General features: G+C 42.0%; 1 protein-coding gene across 2 annotated transcripts; it reads right to left on the bottom strand.

Annotated features, from left to right (window-relative positions):
- Positions 1-4,580: 4,580 nt before the first annotated feature.
- On the bottom strand, positions 4,581-12,949 carry LOC131253525 (jacalin-related lectin 3-like). Of its 2 annotated transcripts, none has more exons than XM_058254554.1 (7): positions 12,844-12,949; positions 11,946-12,152; positions 8,804-9,292; positions 7,854-8,096; positions 6,315-6,683; positions 5,625-5,843; positions 4,581-4,912 (listed from the first exon to the last, which is right to left on the bottom strand). In XM_058254554.1, the coding sequence occupies exons 1-7, from the start codon at positions 12,844-12,846 to the stop codon at positions 4,613-4,615; spliced, it is 1,830 nt and encodes a 609-aa protein (XP_058110537.1). In that variant the 5' UTR covers positions 12,847-12,949; the 3' UTR covers positions 4,581-4,612. The 2 variants fall into 2 exon arrangements, with proteins under 2 accessions (XP_058110537.1, XP_058110546.1); XM_058254563.1 differs by having other exon boundaries at positions 11,946-12,149; positions 12,844-12,918.
- Positions 12,950-12,977: the final 28 nt, after the last annotated feature.

Genomic DNA, 12,977 nt, shown 5'->3' with positions numbered 1-12,977 from the left:
CTTAAGTAGTCTATTTGAGTTGGGTCCATGAAATCAATTATTTGGGCTTTAAAATAGGTCCTTCAGACTCAACCCGGCCCTCTTGACTCAGTGTCTAGTGGTGTTTGTTGAGTCGAGTCCGGGCTGACCCGACTCAATCCAGGTTTTGGAATAGGCCTGATGTGAACTCGACCCGGCTCGGTATTGAGTCCAGCATGCCTGACACGATCCGAGTCTGGGTCTAGCCAGGACTAATTCGGACCAAGTCAGAACAGGTCAAAAGTACCGAGTTAGGTCGGATTGGCACCGAGTCGGGATGAGGGAGTGGAGAGGAGAGAGAAGAGGAGGAGGGTGGTGATGTTGGTGGGTGGCTGCCAGGCTTGGAAGAGGAGGGAGGGAGGGAGTGGAGTGGAGAGAGAGAGAGGAGGGTAGTGATGATGGTGGGTGGCTGCCAGGCTTACAAGAGGAGGATGAGGATGAGGGAGGGAGACTAAGAGTTTGGGATCGGGCCGGGGTTGGGTGTGGTAGTTAGGGTTAGAGATATTTAGAAATTAAGATTTGTTTATTATATATATACTCAAATTCAAATCCAGTCGGTTTCGGATCGGGTCAAGTCTAACAGGATTGAGTTTCATGTCGAGTTGGTCAAGTTACTGGGTAACTCTGACTTGACTGGTTTGAGTTCGGATTAGGCGAAGCCTACTCAGTTTGGATTGATTCACCAATTCAGTTCGGGTCGGGTCTAAATGAGTCGGACGAGTCGAGTCACCCCGTGACCAGCTCTAGTGTCTGTTCTGCTGTTAATCATCCAAAGTAAATCTCACAAGATGGACGGTGGAGAATAATAAACTGTACGAACTAACTGCACACTATCAACTTATGATTGGGCCCGGACCAGTGATGATTATAAATACCTGAGCCCGAATCCAGCCATAGCCTGAGTGATTTGGGCCGTTCATGAAGTGTGCCCCACCATGCATGAAATGTGACAAAACATGCACTAGAAATCCTAAATGGGATGGGATCGGGCTTGGATGATGGCCTCTTAGACTGCCCGAGCTGGGCCTGATTGATAGACTGTCTAGGATTTTAGTCCTGGGCCTAATTTTAGTTGAATACTGGTCCATTGACAGCCCCACGATTAGCTGGGCCCACTTGCAGGAATCTTGATTTGGGTCATTGAAAAGAGAATTTTACTAGTTCACAGTACATGTCCAGAGTAATAGGGAGCTGGGCATTCCACCACAAGTACGCTGCTTGGGGGCCTTATCCACGTGGTATGTACTTCAAATCCTAGCCGTTGATATAGTGGGAACCTGTGAAGATTAATACAATCTAAAAATTACACTGGAAGTATGATACTGACTGGTAGATTAGCGGACGTCGTTGAACCAACAGATATCATTAATGAGACATCAGGATTGTCTGATCAATCTGGTTTTGTCGATGTGACCAATCTAACGTGGCTTACCACCATTTTGAACGGGTTGGATTTGATGCACGTGCCACATGTTTGGACTTAAGGTGCAATCCCGAGCACACACTATCATTCCCGTAGACACTCTGAACTTGTGCCCATATTATACTCGATCGAATCCAGTCCTCATTTTGCATGAGTGAGGTCCATGGTGGCGTGATCTAAACCGTTGATCTGATCGGACTCCACTTGTTGGACCCTTTGGCTCCCAAATCCTCCTCAAAGCAAAGAATCTAAAGCCGTCAATTTGCAGCATGGAAAATATACGGTTAAAAAATATATGCTGAAAGATTGGACGGTTAGGATCCTTCAATCCGAGAAACTTTGGATCATAGTCCATCAACTGTCCAAATAGAATCGGCCTGGATCATTGAATAATGGGCCTCACTTATACAAATTGAAAACAACAGGAAACTATGTGATCATATATAGAAAAAAAAAAAACAATAATTTCCTATCTTCTTTATGTCTGTTTTTTTTTTTTTGGTGGTTATTTTTGGTGGGCCAGCGGACCACTGAAACCGTCCAACCAACTGGAAAACAAGCTGTAGGCTTCTTTTTCTGTTTCCATCTGTTTGAATTGATGGTCCACTTGAAATTGAATCCATTGATGTACATACTTTATATGGACCCTCATCTTAACCGCCTAACATAGGCTGTAATGGGCCGGGCTGGCCCACGGGCTTTTGCACCTAGACTGCACTAGATTAGCTTAGCTTGAGTATCAGGCCTGGGACAGGGCTCGGCCTTAAAATTCAGACCTGTTTCTCAATCAGCCTGGGACCGGCTTGTGTATAACAGCCTGCCAGCCCAGCCTAGACAACTAGGGTTTGAAAAGGCAATTTTGTAATACACTAAAGGATATAAAAATCCTCATTCACCCCGTTTTGCAGCTTATACTTGTTTTGCAGCGTGTGATCTACCTAAGAAATACCTGGGCTCCGGCATGCACCCAATATAAACATTTGGGCCGGTCTCATACTAGACTATTTTCGTTCGTCGTAGGTGCTGGCTAATAGAGCTATACATGAGTTGAACGGAGTCGAGCTTGGCCTAGCTTGACTCGGCTCGGCCAGCAGGCTACCCTAGGTCAAACTTAGCTCGGCTCCGCTCGGTTAGCAACTCAGGCCAGCTCGAGCTAAGTTCGAGTTTGAGTTTAAGTTTTAGGGTTTTTGATATCTATAATATATAATATATAATTTATTTAAATATATAAATATTTACAAAATAGTTATGTTAAGTAAATCCGATCAATAGAGTTGCACATGGGTTGAATCAAGTTGAGCTTGGCACAGCTCGACTCGGCTTGTCTAGTAGCTAACCTTAGCTCGAACTTGACTCGGTTCGACCCTCGAGCCTGATTGGCCAGCTCGGCTCGGTTCAGCTCGATCAGCAGCTAGGGCCAGTTCGATCCTGTGCGACTTTTTATCAAACATATGAAGTGCATATTCAATTTCCCAAAGTATGCAAAACAACAACAACAGTTTATAAGTATTCCATCAAACAGTCACTAGGCATAATTAAAATCAAGATACATGGGTAGTTTTATCATGTAAGGTTTTTTTTTTTTTTTTTGTAGTGATTTGTTTCGTATCCATACCTTCCTCACTACCAGCCGATACAACGGAGAATGTATGCACCCGAAACAACACTTCGTTGAGTCATTTCATCAAACACTTGATGAGAAACGTCAATATCAAAATAACCAAGTCACCGAACTGATTTGATTCGAGTTGAGGTTCGATCCGAGTCGATTCGAGCTCGAACAAGCTCAAACTTAGCTCAAAATTTTTCTAAGCTCCAAAAATTAGCTCGACTGGACTCAAACTCAGTTCGAACCGAGCATTTTCGAGTCAAGTCGAACGAGTTAACCGAGCTAACTCGGTTTGTGTACCGCTCTACTGATCGATTCGAACCAAGTTAAGTTCTGAGTTGAGCTTGGACTCGGCTTGAAAATTTTTCGAGATAAAAAAATCAGCTTGACTTAGCTCAAACCTAGTTTCAAGCCGAGTCGAGCAAGTTGACCGAGCTAACTCGGTTTGTATACATTTTTACTAGCTAGGCCTGGGCCTGTGTTGAATAATGAGGGCAGGTCACTAACCCAACCCGTTGACACCTCAACCTAGAAAACATCATCTTGGCCAAGCTAAAGGGATAGTGGGTGGGGCTAGGGCTAAAAACAATGACCCATTTAAGTACATTGGCCTGGGCTCACGTTAAACCCTACTTAACCCAAGATAAATATCAACACACTTAACATACATGTATGTGCCTACTAATTAGGCTTGGGCTAGATATCCATTTAGCATTTTGTTCAATTTTTAAACTTGAATTTAGGAGTTTAGCCTGGCCCGCTTAGTAAACGGGCCAAGAAAATTCTGGCCCAAACCCAACCTGAAACCAAATCCTGTGGGTTGTCCCTATTCGACCCACTTAAAAGATATATTAGCAATACTAATATATCTTTTAAAATAAAATACGTTTTAATAATTAAATTCAAAGTATTTACTTAATGTAGGAAATTTAAAATAAATTTCCATCCATCAGGTTGATCCAGCTTTATACATGTTTCAAAAAAATAAATCTAGTGTAATCAGCATGTGGGCCTCAATATTAGAAACAGGTGGATGTGTTATAAGAATTCCATCAAAATTTTCACAGACTTACATTTATTGCAAATATGTGGCCCACCTGACTAGTGGACCAACCTAATTCCTGAGCCATGTCATTAATATATGGTGACCTATCATTTGTGGCTTGTACATGAGCTTTACAGGCGTTTGGGCTTAGCAAAGTTCGAAAATTAGATTGGTTTACTCAGTCATGATAGAATTTTCGAGCCAACTTGATAAGTCTTGTCGAGCCCAACCCAGTCTCGTTCTTCAGTGAGTCAACTCGGCCAATTTTCGAGTCATTTGAGTTTTAGAATATAAATGTATCATTAGTCTAAGATATGAGAGACATTCCTTTCAATCAAGATATATAAATTTCATTAAAAACCCAAAAATAAATTCATGCATATATAGTGTCTGTATATATACTTGAATACTCATATGTATTAATTTCAGTAAGCATGTACACACATTTCATCACCCAAATAGAAATATAAGTACTTATTGATGCCGCGTCGAAATAAATACTTCCATTAGTAGATGATCAACCCAAAAATTTTGAGATTAAAGATTTGGACGGCCTTTTTTCTGATCCCAACCAATGTTGCATGTGGACCCCAATTGCATCCAGATACAATCCACTCCGTCCATGGAAGCCAACCACCTTCCCCTCAGTAATTGTGGAAGTGAAAAAGGTCCCAATATCCTCTCCATATGGGCCATACTTCCCTCTACTGGTGAAGAATGTGAGTGATCTGATCACCTTGTGTCCCTCATCTCTGTTGATGGAGCAGTAATAGCCGCTGATGCAATTGAGAACCTCATTTGGGTAGTCGAATCTAATCTGCAAATATTAGGAAAAAAAAAAAAACAAACCAATACTTCCATGAGAATTAAACAGTACACATTGTATTGTGGAAATTTGAATATGGAAAATTAGTGGTTAGTCCATGTTTAAAAAAGAAATTTGAAATTGGTCCACGTTACTCGCCACCACTACAAAGGTACACATAATGACCATTTTTGAGGGGCCGAAAATGTTGTGTTGGGTGGTATTATGTGTTTTTCGGGTGTCCGTTGAGCTGTACATGAGTCGAGCTTGGCCCAACTTGGCTAGTAGGATACCCTATCTCGAACTCAGCTCAGCTCGGCCCAGTCAGCAACTCTGGCCAGCTCGAGCCAAGTTCAAGCTGAGCTTAAGCTCGATCTTTCAAGCTAAGTTCGAGTTTAGGTTTTATAGTTTTTAATATATATATAATATAATATAATATAATATAATATATTTAAATATATAATTATTTACAAAATATTTATACTAAGTTAACCCGATCCGAGTCAAATCAATCCGAACCGAGTCAAGTTACGAGCCGAGTCGAGTTTGGTCTTTTTTCGAGCTAAAAAAATCAGCTCGACTCGGCTTGAACCCAGTTTCGAGCCAAGTTGAATCGAGCTTTTCTGAGTCGAGTTGAGCAAGTTAATTGAGCTAACTCGGTTCGTGTACAGCTCTATTCGCTATAGTGGCTTTTGTGTAAAATCCGGCGTTAATCGTTTATTACCCTATGTGTGGCCTCTCCCCCACCGGCACCATGTTTTGTAGACCAAATGGATTGTCCGTTCCGATCATACTCGATCTGTATCGATGTCATAGCTTCTCCTCTTGTTAGGAAAATTTGTTTGACGCCAGAGAACACGCCGTCATCCCATGGTCGACCTCCATCGCCGCCCCATGGCCCTGGCCCGCTTGGGACCGGTTCTTTTACTACACCATAAACAACCTGGAAATCATCATCACCAAATGAACCAAGTAAAGATCATACTTGTATTTCTAGTACTAATCACTTGTGTTTAAGAACGGCAAATCAATATCAGTCACATTTTAGGTAGTATCTGAACTGCTCCCGATATTGATTTGAGTAGAGAAAAAGAGATAAAATGGTATCACATTCAAGGTTTTGAGCTTCACACACAAGTCCCATGTGACTCATTGGAGTCGACTCGGATTCTGTCGACCTGATTGAGTTCAACGCCATGATCATGGGGGTGGCAATGGGCTGAATCACCACCAATTCAAGTCGGTCTGAGTCTTAAAACCATGATCCTATGTGATGCAAGTCTCAAAAAATTCCCACCACCCCACATGGCAAAACTGGTAATCATCCATCGTCCCAAAATATCGTATACGTTGCGATTTGGGGTAAGTCCAAACACGCCACTAGCAATTAAATTGAAAAAGATCGTAAATGTACCTCCTCACCAGGTCCGCCTCTCTTTGCGACAACTAGTTTATTAGACCATTGAGGATTATCAACCTCGGAGATCGGCGTGCCGAATGAGTTAGTGGGAGGAGTAGGTTGTGGTGGCACGAAAACTTTCCCCTCGAGAACATGGACTCCAATGCTGTCAATGTACCATCCATTCCTCCCATGGAATCCAACGACCATTCCATCTTTTATGTTTGAAGAGAAGAAGGTCCCACTTTCCTCACCAAACGGACCGTATTTCCTTTTCGTGGTGTGAAACATAAGGGATTTTATCGCCGTCGGCCCCATGATCAACGTAGTTCCATAGTAGCCCGTTATGTGTGTTAAGATCTCGAATGGATAGTCGAACACTATCTGCAAGGCCAGAAAAAGCCATTAAGCTGATATGGGGATGAAGTCGATCCAAATGCGTGGTATTTGTAAATTTGGGCTGTGTTTGGATGCAAAAGTGAAATGAATTGGGAAAGACATTTTGAAATAATAGAGTGGAAAATGCAAAAACTAATGAAATCAGAATGTATGAATGGTTAGAATGGGTGACTCAGATTGACTCGTTCAGTCTCCAGTCGAGTTGCTACCCGCCCGAGTTGGGAGGTTTGGCCCAACTCACTAACTGGGGCTGCACGTAGGGCTGTCCATGGGCCAGGTTCAGGCCGGGCTACAGTCTCTCCAAACCCGGCCTGTAAAGAAAGATGAGTACTGAGTCTGGCACGGGCCCTTGGTGGGCCAAAACAGACTCAACCCAGCCCGAGATTGGCCCACTCTTTTATTTAAGATCTAGACTGTTCATTTGGCATGCCCAACCATGCATAGAGCTGGGCATCGAATTAGGTCAGACCAAGTTAGGGCTGACCCGATTTGATCCAGTTTTGAAATAGACGTGACCAAACTCGTTCCGACTCGATACCTAGTCCAGCATGCCTGATCCAATTCGAGTCCGTGTCTAACTTGGACTAATTGGACCAAGTCAGTTTGGTTGCAGCTCAAAACCTAAATGCACCTGCCGGAATTGCAGCCTCTCCATCAACTACACGGAATCTCAGAACGAAATATCAAATATGGGGGGTTTATATATATATATATATATATATATAAAAGTCGAGTCAGTACCGAGTGGGATTTCGGCTCAAGTTGAGTTGAGTTGAGTTGTTGGGCGACCTGAACTTGACTTGATTTGAGTTCATATTGGATGAAGTCTACTCGGTTCCCATTTAGTTTGGATCAAGTCGGGTCTGAACAAGTCGATGATTCGAGTCTATCGAGTCGAGTCGTCCCGCGACCAGCACTAACCATGCATGATATTGACAAAAATGCCATTGAAACTGCAACTGAGCCAGGCTCCTAAATTCGGTCCAAGCCTAGCCCGTTTAATGAATGGGCTTAAGGTGGGTCCAGACCTTGGGCATAGTATTTTAGCCTAAGGCCAACAAGCCCTATGACTCATTTCCATTTTGATAAATTAGTTATTGCAATTCAATTTGATAGCACATCCAAACACGCTGAGAACTCATTGCAAAATTTCACCTTGTCTGATTTTATCCCTCCACTTCCACCATGCTTGCTTCCCCATATCGCTTGCCCGTTACGATCATACAGAACTTTTATGGACGTGATTCCGGCATTACGCGTTATATTGATTTGTCGAACACCTGTGTACATTCCGTCGTCGAAAATGATGCCGCCATTCCCTCCCCATGGCCCATAGGTGATGGGCCCACCACCTACGGGTGGGGCTCCTTTTTCAGTGAAGCTGGGAATGGTCGCCAGCTGAAATTCAAGATGAGGATGCACCATGTTAGAACATGCAGTTTTTGTGAATTTCCTATTAAAAATAAGATGGAATCATGCATAGTTTCTTCAGGTCCTGATCTTGGATTAATGGGGCCCATGATCCATTATCTATACCTATGATCTAATGGGCCCCACCATTGTACATCCAGTGTGAGGACCATCATAGAACCCCATTCAAGGACTCTACAAGGGTGGTGCCCATGGAGATCTTGTACAAGCTCCAAACTGTTCATGTATTGGGCCAAACCATAGGTGGGCCACGCTCCAAAAAGAACAGTTGGATAAATCTCACTATTAGTTATAGAGATCTTAAGTTGCATCGAGACGCTTGGACCGTCCGATTTAGCGGTCCAAAACTGTCGTTAGGTCCAGCACACATTTCATGGGACACCATGCAAAAATCACACCGATCATGCAACTATAACCGTTCGATCAACCGTCTATAAGCTAGACGGCCGAGATCGTTGAATTAAAGAAAAGCCCAAATCAACAATATGAGCTATCTATTTGTTGGGCCCATCATGGATGACTTTTACTGATATAAGATTTACCTCTATCAGGAAATGGATGGATTGGATCATAAGATCAGTCCATTTTTCATGGCCCATTAAATATGTGATTGATGGAACTAATGGACGGTCATAATGAATCAATTGGGACATAGAAACAGTAAATACTCTCACCTTATTAGGCATTTCATCATCACTCTCACTACTCTGAGAAGATTGCCTGGATAAGCTGTTCCACGTAACTTTGCTGCTGTTGGAATTGCTATTGCTGTCCTCCCTCTCTCTCACAGCCAGCACTATATCATAGCCTTTCCCAACCGTTCCTTGAACGACACTGTACCCCACTTTACCCGTGGCGCTCCGATCGACGGTCAGGGTTCGCGATGATGGGATCAAAGCGTTGGATGGACTGGGATCGTCCATTGGTTTCAGATAAAAGCCAATCGACTCCAGGTACCAGCCAGATGAGCCATGAAATCCAACGATCTTACTACCTGTTGCTGGGAATATGAAAGGTGTACCTTGTTGGAAACCGAATGGGCCGTACTTGGTTCGATTGGTTTCGAATGTGAGAGATCGGACGATGGTTGGAAATCCAAAGAAGATGGAACCATAGTAGCCACTGATTGAAATGAGGTACTCGTCTGGGAAATTAAGCTTGATCTGCAGAAGGTGGACCAACAGAATGTAGCATGAGGAGCTTGGTACCATGTATCTGGCCTTAAGAGTATAGCCATGTGTGGGGCCCACCGTGATGTGTTTATGACATCCAAGCTGTTCATCATGTCTGCCTCATTGTTTTCTTACGTTCACACAAAAATCAAGCCGATTGGAAATTCAGTTGGGCCGCACCATGTAAAATCATGCCCAAAATGCCTCAAGTTGTGTGGTGTGGTCCAGTTGAGTTTTCGAATTGCATATTTTTTTGGGCTAGCGATTCAACACGGTGGTTTCAACTTCTGAACGGATTGGATGGCATATACAAAATATGGTGAGCCCCACACACAATTTGAAAGGTTTTTAATAGTGCGCATCCCATCGCAAATGTTTCAGTGGTGTGGCACGCCTAAGTTTTTGATGGTCTCACAATATGGACGGATTGGATGCAATGAACATATCATGGTGGACACCACAAATATTGTTATAGGTAGCTAAACCACAAAACTTTGCAATGAACACATCATTGGTGCTTTATGTATGAGCTTTACTACTTGCAATCTTTTAGCCCTTCTACTTGGCTGGTCTTTATGCTTGAGCTTGCCTCCATACACCCCTTGTACCTTGATTTATTTATCAGGTGAGTGTGGTTTTGGTTTCCTAGCTTTGGATGTGGACGCTTTATTTTAACTTGAGTTGTGGTTGTTTTTTTACCTAGGGTGTAGGCTTGATTTTCTTGACTTGGAATGTGGGTGCTTTCTCTTGGTTCAAGTTGTGACTTGGAATGTGATTTTTTTTTTTTCTTTCTTGTGATGGCTCTCTATAAGTTTAGACCGAAAATGTGGGTTTTTTTTTTAAAAAAAAAACTTGTGCTGTTAGTTCTGGTTTTTTAAGCTTTGGAAGTAACAAAATCTTTAGTCATTTTACAAAAAGAAAAAAGAAAGTACTATTAGATAAGTTATAGCATAGTATTGCATATTCTAATCTGGCATGCATGTGCAAGATCGGGATTATTCACCAACATGCCCTGGCCAGTAAATCAGGTCCATTGTATTCTTGGAACCACCAATTTTTAGAGTAATAATATGGCCATTGGTAAGTTACTTTTATTATTAAATTTTGGGGCTTTTCAATGTTTGAAGAAGCTGATACATACATTTTTAATAAGTTTATTATTTTAGCAAATTTATTATTTCGAGAAAGTCATAAATTCAGGATTTAAGCTTACGTAAGTAATATCAATTATTTTGTAAACAAAATAGCATTCATTATTTTAAATAATATTTTCTCTTTTAGAGATTATTTATTTATTTTTTATTTTTTATTTTTTATTTTTTTTTTGACAGATTCAAAATTCTCCGTAAATTTAAAATTTACAAAGGAGGAAGAGGACAATGAGCTCTTCCCCTCTCCACCATGCACCCACTATATCACCCAGAATCAAATCAATAAAAAAAAAAACTTGAGTGGGCCCACAAAAAACCTATGGCAAGCATTTTCTCTCCATTGGTGTGGCCTACCATAAGGACCACATGGAAAGATTGCAACCTTTCATGGGTTTCTACTGTATCACAAGTGAAAGGCCACTCTTAGATTTCCTACGGATTTAAAAGGAAAATGGTACTATGAGGTGTGGGCCCCACTGTGATGTGTGTCAAAAATCTACTCCATCAGTTAGATGCACCATTCCATGATGGGTCACAGGCTTAAAAATCAAGTCAATCCATGACTTGGGTGGGCCACACCACATACAATAGTTGAGAGGGATTACCCTCCCATTAAAACATTCATAATTATTTATTAGGCCCACCGAGATGTGGTTCACAAATCCAGCCCATCCATTGTCTGTGTCCCACTTGAATGAGGGGTTAGACCAAGTTTCAGCCACATCCAAAACTTAGGTGGGTCCCACCAAATACTTTTATATGTTTTAAGCATGTCTTCACATGATTTTAGATGGTATTGCCCACCTTAGTTCCATATAGGGCTGATTTTTGTAATATCCCATAGGCTATGGAGACCCATCAAATGCACGGTGTTGATGTTTAGCACACATTACAGTGGGGCCACACAGCTCGACCTCATGGGAAGTTTCCATGAGGTCACAATTTCCTGAATTAAAATGGTCTTCAATTTGAAATAACTCTTTCTAAAATTTTTAGGGTGTGTTTGGTTGCACCAAATTTCATAAAATTTGAATCAAATCAAATTGATTAATCATGAAATTTCATAAAATTTGGTGCAGCCAAACACACTAATAATAATTAATTAATAAGTACTTAATAGAAATTAAGTGTACGATGTCTCATGTCTAGGTGCCACCACATACCAGTCTACATGTGACTCACCAGTCAAGAAGCTGATAAAACCATAGTTTAAAAATTAGTTTTGGCCTATTGTATCAGCCACCCACTAATATTGACCGTACCAGGCTATTTTAAGTCACCCATAGGTCCATGGTTTAAAAATCAGTTTTTAATATAAACGGTTGTATCAGTCTATTTTTGATCCTATACAGCCCAATATTATCCATGGACAATACCAGTATGTATCAGGCCATATGTAACAGTTTGAAACGATATTGTAAACAATACAAGTATGTATCAGGCGATATGTAACGGCTTCAAAAGATATTGTAAACCTTGCATATAGGGCCTACCTGGTCTGTCCTGCTCCCACCACTTCCACCGTGTTTCTCTGACCAAACCGAACTCCCTTTGTTGTCATACTCTATTTGAATGGAGTCGATTGCAACTGCGTGGACCACTACCAGCTGCCTTATTGTTGTGTATGCACCATCATCCCATTTCGTCCCACCTTGCCCTCCCCATGGCCCCACCGCGATGGGGCTCTTCCCATTTCTCTGCTGGACCATTCAAAAAGGAATGTGTAAATAGGTATACTACCATGGTGCATGATCATGCACTATTTTGTGGGAATCAGGACCGTTGGTTTGGTGGGACACCGTGTGGAGAGGCATATCCGAGAAATTCAAGTTGATTGGACGGTTGTAGCCATGTCATTAGTGGGGTTGAAAAGAGATGGTTAGCTTGAAACAGAGGAACGGTCCACATTCAACAGGTGAAACTCACAGCAATTGGATGGCCAGGATGTATGGTGGCCCACTAGATTAACACTCAAGGTCAGCATTCGTGTTAAAAAATTTACGGTGCTGATGGAAGAACTGCAATGAACTTGTACCGCACGATAGCATTTCTTGGAACGATTACCATACATCCTTATCATGAGCTGCTAGTCTCAGCACTAGCATATCAAACATGTATGAGATCTGGACCGTTCATTTGATGGGCCATAGAGTGGATGGACCATGCAGCAGAAACCACACCAGTCGGACGATCCTGGCCTCCGATTGAATGCTGTCAACGGTTGGACTTTTTGCTAACCGTCCGATTGCAATTCTCAAAATTCATCGATCAATTGCTAGGATAAATCATTCAGTGTAAATTTTGGGATGCTCCCGATACACCAAAGGTCCTAGCAGATGAACGGTCCAGATCTACTAAATTTGTACCACATGCACAGAGATTTGTACGTACCATTTCTCAATTCTCAATGGAGGAGGAGAGGTGGGCCTTGATTTCGCCAGCAAGGGCTTTAGCAAGACAACTTGATGGGAAGACGTGGGAGGTTTTTATAGGAAAACATGTGGTCCTTTGAACGGTCTGGATTT

Source organism: Magnolia sinica, chromosome 1 (assembly GCF_029962835.1).
Source record: "Magnolia sinica isolate HGM2019 chromosome 1, MsV1, whole genome shotgun sequence".
NCBI classification, from domain to species: Eukaryota; Viridiplantae; Streptophyta; class Magnoliopsida; order Magnoliales; family Magnoliaceae; genus Magnolia; species Magnolia sinica.
Note: the sequence above shows the minus strand (reverse complement) of the source record. Positions and strands in the feature narration are given on the sequence as shown.